Below are 6,172 nucleotides of genomic sequence, written 5' to 3'. Positions count from 1 at the left end.
GGCACGGTTTTGATTCCATCACGGTCGAAGAAAAGGAGGAGGTGCTCCTCTCACACTTCCGGAACCATCCTTGGATCTCCGATGCCCCGGACCACGAGCCTAATTTGGGATAACCTGGAAATGACGTTGCATGACCTATGAGAGCTTGACGCACATTTTGACGAGAACGAGATCAAATACATGGTATTTTCACTTCCCTTAGTAAAAACGTCAGGCCCGGATGGTTTCATTGGGGGATTTTTCAGGTCCTGTTGGGAGATCATTAGGCGAGACGTTGTTGATGCAATCTTATAGTTTGCAAGCCTCCGTGGAGACTGTGCTTCCCTCATCAACTCGGCGAACATTATTCTACTTCCAAAGAAAGCCAACACCCGTGTTGTTGGGGATTACAGACCGATTAGCCTCATTCATAGCCTTTCCAAGATCTTCTCCAAGCTTTTGGCCAACAGGCTGGTTCCGATTCTGCCCACACTGGTATCCAAGTCCTAGAGCGCTTTTGTGTAGAAGCGTTCCATACACGACAACTTCATGCATATTCAGAACCTCATCAAAGAACTGCACGCCAGAACATCTCCGGCCTTTTTCTCAAACTCGATGTTTCAAAGGCTTTCGACTATGTCAAATTGGGTTTTCCTGTTGGAGGTTTCCCAACGCCTGTGGTTTGGTCAGCGTTGGCGTGACTGGATTTTCCTATCCTTGTCCTCTTAATCGGCAAGGATCCTTCTTAATGGAACCCTCGGGCATGCAATTCAGACACGCAAAGGGCCTACACCATGGTGACTTGCTATCACCGGCGCTATTCATTTTGGCCATAGACCCGCAGCAACAGATCCTTCGACTCGCCTCCCAGCAAGGCATTCTCAAGCCCATTCACATGCGCTCGGCCAGATCCAGGATATCTCTCTTCGGTATGATGCGGGCATTTTTTGCAAACCCGAACAAGGAGGAGCTACGAGTGACTTCTACTATTCTCTCGGCCTTTGGGGCCAGCGGCCTAATCACAAACTTGTCCAAGAGCGAGGTCTTTCCGATCAGATGTGGCGGTGTTGACCTCCAGAATGTGCTATCCGTCTTCCCTTCCAAGATCGCTACCTTCCTGGGGTGTTACCTAGGGCTACCCTTGCACTATCGCCGGCTGCGAGGGATCGACCTACAACCCTTCATCGACAGGATTGTTGGAAGACTGCCAGGATTGAAAGTAAAGCTACTCAACAAGCCCAGCAGGGTGGCCCTTGCTCAGTCAGTTCTGATGGCCATGGCGACTTTGTACATCACCGCTCTCAACCTATTGAAGGGGGTCCTATGAAAGATTGACAAAATCATATTTGCCTTTGTCTGGCAGAAAGAGGACTAAGATCATACCTCAGGAGGGCAGTCACTGGTTAACTGGAAGACCGTCTGTCGCCGAAGCATTTGGGTGGCCTCGAGATTATGGACCTTGAGAGATTTGGCTGCGTCCATCGCCTTCGTTGGCCCTAGCTACAATGGAAAAACCCTGGCTGAGAGGCCATGGATGGGTATTGAACTGTCGTGCGACCAAGCTGACCTGAACCTTTTTCGTGCCTGCACCACCATTTCACCGGGCAATGGGCAAAAGGCCCTTTTTTGGCATGACAACTGGAGCGGAAGAGGCCCTCTCAAGTTCATTGCCCCCCGAGCTTTACAAGATCGCTTCTAGAAAGAACAGATCTATGCACAACTAGTTGACGAACAAAAACTGGACCAGGGCGGTGGCCCACCTACATACCTTGCAATAGCTGGGAGAATTCGTCACTCTCTAGGAGTGGCGGGTCAGTCAGACAACCCTATTACCAGCCCAAGAAGTCTGCATTTCTTGGAACTTTAACCACAAATGGAGCTTTCTCCTCTGCTTCGGCCTATGCGACACAATTTTTTGGCTCCCACCCGAGGTTTGATCCGGCCAAGGTTTGGTCCACCCACGCCGAGCCCAAGTGCAAATTCTTCGCCTAGCTCACTCTCCATGGAAGAATCCTCACTACGGACATGCCGGCTCTGTGTGGTTGGCCACATGACCCCATTTGTCTACTATGCCTTCAGGAGCCGAAAACAGCAAATCACCTCTGCAAGGATTGCCCCTTCTCGGTCACGGTTTGGAACCAGGAGAACACATGGACGAACGAGGGTTTACCGATATCGGGTTACCTCCTTGAGTCAGGAAACGTGTCGGAATGGTGGGACATGATGCTTGCAAACCAGTCAAAGCTGGTGCGCCGGTGGCGCAACAGAAGGATCATCTACACTTTATGGTCGATCTGAAAAGAATAAAATAGGCGCGTCTTCAATGGACTACATCTGACGCACCATGAGGTTGTGACGTTGGCCTTTGAGGCAATTAAACAACGCGAGCTGGCTTTTGCTGGAGCCATGCCAACAATGGGTATTGGCTAAGCTAGCATTGGGTGTGTTGGGGTTTTGGCGGTTTTGCCATGTTTCCTAAAAACATGTGCTACTCTGTACATAGTATTTTTCTCTCCTTCTATAAGAGAAGGTAGTTCTCCCGCCGGTTCCTGAAAAAACATATCGGAGTCTTTTTTTTTTTGCCATGACTTCCACGAATGTCATTTGAAGATGAAACTTTGCAAGCATTCAAAACATTTTCAAAGTTTCCCAAAAAAATATTCAGATTCCTTTTCAAATTTTCAATTTTACTGTTCATACCGAGCTCACATGACCTCGAGCTGAGAAGGACACTTTCGGCAATAAACATCTAATCTGACTACTGATTTCTTGGGGTAGTACTACATGGCAGTTTAATCTAGTATCTCATTTTTTCGAAAAGGAGGATGACTCATGGCCTCTGCATCAATGCGATGCATGCAAGCATTTTATTAATTATTCATCGAGACCTTACAAAGTAATACATCAATATACTTAAAGCCATCATCTTGATGACATATGTCGCTACTTCTATGTACTTGATAAAGGGGTGCAGATTGTCGGGGCCATATACCCAGACCTCACCAAAGCACAACATCTAAAGCCGGACGGCCCGACCAAGCCGAATTATCGGATCTGAGTCACACAACGGTCCGACGCACCCTCAGCAGACACCGCATGCGCACACTGCAGAGGCCGTCACCACCGTCTTTTATCGATCCATCTACAGAGCAAGTACTGACGCATCCACCTTGCCAGACTAGCCGTCGACGTCACCATGACGCCAGACAACGCCAGCACCCTACGCGCGTTCATCATCACAAATCGAGACCCTGCGGCGCCACCACGCTGAGACTCCACGTCGTCGATGCGTCATAGGAAGCACTGCTCCATCATAGAAGCCGTCCATTGGTCCCTCAAACCTATGCACACCTCTAAAAATGGGAGAAAGAATGGGAATTGTTGGTAACTGGCAGATGTCTAGAGCAATGATAGGCACAGGGAGGAGGTATGATGACAATGATAGGCGCATCGGTCATAGGCATATTTCACTCGCACTAGGGTGCTCTCCTCGTACGCGGACAAATGGGAGATGACAAGGATGAGGAGATGAGGTGCTCTCCTACAACCATATGGAGCAATGCTTAGACAGTGTTGAGCAGCTGAGAAGAGAGGACCGGTCAACAAAATCAAGGGAGAAAAAGAGGACAATATGCTTTTGGAATGGACTCTATGTCTTAGCTGCATACCAGCCGGCACGTGGATTTGATATACTTGGTGATTTGAGCTATTACCTGATATGTACTACTCCTACTTACAAACAGATCCATCGGTGTCAACTTCAAGAAACCATCTCATATTAGCATGTTTGGATTATAGGTCTTAACGTCCATTCAAAATCCAACGGTTTCTGGATGCCCGTATGTTACTAAAGGCAAACGAACAAAGAATATAATCAACATCACAATGGCACACTAGGCTTGTCTCCGACACATGAGTTTTTGGAAAGAGGAAATTGCACAAATACACAATATTTAGGGCTGAGGTGACGGAAAACCACAACTCTAGAACTAATCAGAAACTAAAGACACGAATTACTTCGATTTGTCACTTAACGAGGAATGTGGCGGATGGGTTCCATATGCTAAGTGACTAGAGGGACATCTCGGCTTGAGACATGCACGTCATATTTCTCATTACGTGACTAATGGAAGGAATTTGTGTCTTTTGTAGCTTATTAGTCCTTGAGTTGTGGTTTTCTTGTTAAAAATCCCTAAATTTGTGATTATTCGTTACCTCAGCCCTTAATATTGTATATTTGTGTAATTTCCTCTTTCGGAAAATCTTATAGTAATTTTTGCTACGAAAATATTATAGTAGAATCTTAAGAATTCAGATACCGAAACGGCATTCGCATGTGGAGTTAGCCAGCAGATGAGGCACACCAAGAAGATACATATCGAATAAGGACAAAAAAAGAAGTGAAGACTCAGCAGAAGTAGAATTCCCGACAGCATTTGATTATCTTGGTGGCCTGGAGCGCAGACAGCTTGACCAAGTAAAAAGGAGAATGAACCAGCGACATTGACAGAAGTAATATCATATTGTCATCAGTTTTCTGATTGGACAATGAACTAATCATTGCCTGGTTAGCCAGTGAAATCACAGCTTCTTCAATTTGAACAAGCATCACACGTATGCCGTGCCCGCCAAAACATTGCAGGCTCGTTAGAATCAAATCGATTCTAGGGCTCCACCTCCATTATAGACGACTATATATACGCTTCTCCACTATACCCTTCTCACCAGTTCTCTCCTCAGTCCTCACCAAGCATCAACTGTTCACTCGACACGGTGCAACAGCATAATTAGGTCGCTGCATCGGTGATTAAATTTGAGAGGATGGAGGAGAGCAGGGCTCGCGGCAGCGCCGACATTTCTCTGAACATCAACCCAGCTTTCTCCATGGACAGCATGAGCGACGCAAGGGCAACGCCAGCCATGATGCCTCGGAGGTCGACTTCGGTGAAGATCGTGCCAATCGCGTCGGACGACGAGAATGAGAAATCTCCGTCGCCCGACCCGAAGACGGCGATCGTTCATCTGGTTAAGAAGGTCCGCGTTTTTTGCCATGAAATTCATGCGCGCGCATGAGATGGGGCTTTGCTGATTTTGGATGTTTCTTGTCAGGCAATGGCCGAGTTCTTGGGGACGTTCTTGCTCGTCTTCATCGTGCTGTCGGCGGCCATCATGAACGAGATGCACGGCGGGGCGCTGGGCCTGCTTGGCGTGGCGGCGACGGCGGGCGCGGCCGTGCTCGTGATCGTGGCCTCGCTCTTCCACGTGTCGGGGAGCCACCTGAACCCGTCGGTGAGCGTGGCCATGGCCGTGTTCGGGCACCTCCCGTGGGCGCACCTCGCGCCCTACGTGTCCGCTCAGTTCATGGGCGCCGTCACCGCGTCGTTCGTGGCCAAGGCGATCTACCACCCGGGCCCGGCGGTGAACCTCAGCGCCGTCGTCACGACCGTGCCGTCCATAGGCACCTTGGAGGCCTTCGCCGTCGAGTTCATCATCACGTTCATCCTCCTCTTCGCCATCATCGCCGTCGCCACCGATCCCAAAGCAGTACGGAAGACCAGATTATATCATCTCTCAGTCTCATTCACTCACTCACTCACTCACTCACTGACTTACTCGAACTGCCAAATGATCTTTAAATAGGTGAAGGAGCTGGTAGCAGTTGCAGCTGGGGCAGCACTGATGATGAACGTTCTCATCGCCGCGTAAGTGGAATGATCATTCTACAGTTGTTTTCATATGATCACAATTGAAAATGTTTAGTTGTGATCATGCAGAGAATCAACAGGAGCATCGATGAATCCGGCGAGGACACTGGGAACGGCCATCGCCACGGGGACGTACACCAAGATCTGGGTTTACATGGTTGCGCCGCCGCTCGGCGCCATCGCCGGGACCGGAGCTTATATTGCACTTAAGCACTGATGCATATCTAGACCGTCATAGCCTCGAATCGCTGTTGTAGAATTTTATGCATGAATGCAGTTGCACTGATGCAAGTCAATTAATATACTGTAACTTTAAGAAATTCTTTTGGGACACTGTTGTTGGGATGACATATGAGCAAGCTTGTAGGTGTTGCAATGTCATGACTAAGCAATGTTGCAAAATTATGCACACGGATTTGCCTAAATACAGTTTGATCATCAAAATACAGCCTCTATGGGTTTGGATACACTAGCAATTCAAAATTCTC

The 6,172-nt window shown here is 48.4% G+C and overlaps 1 protein-coding gene across 1 annotated transcript; it reads left to right on the top strand.

Annotated features, from left to right (window-relative positions):
• The first annotated feature begins 4,800 nt into the window (after window positions 1-4,800).
• Window positions 4,801-5,901, top strand: LOC125513219 (aquaporin NIP3-3-like). The gene is made up of 4 exons (XM_048678263.1): window positions 4,801-5,013; window positions 5,089-5,523; window positions 5,620-5,681; window positions 5,754-5,901. Exons 1-4 carry the CDS (start codon window positions 4,801-4,803, stop codon window positions 5,899-5,901), a joined length of 858 nt encoding a protein of 285 aa, XP_048534220.1.
• The last annotated feature ends 271 nt before the right edge of the window (window positions 5,902-6,172 follow it).

This window comes from Triticum urartu, chromosome 6A (assembly GCF_056163025.1).
Source record: "Triticum urartu cultivar PI428250 chromosome 6A, HENAU_Tu73, whole genome shotgun sequence".
Taxonomy (NCBI): Eukaryota; Viridiplantae; Streptophyta; class Magnoliopsida; order Poales; family Poaceae; genus Triticum; species Triticum urartu.
This window is presented reverse-complemented; position numbering and strand designations above follow the sequence as displayed.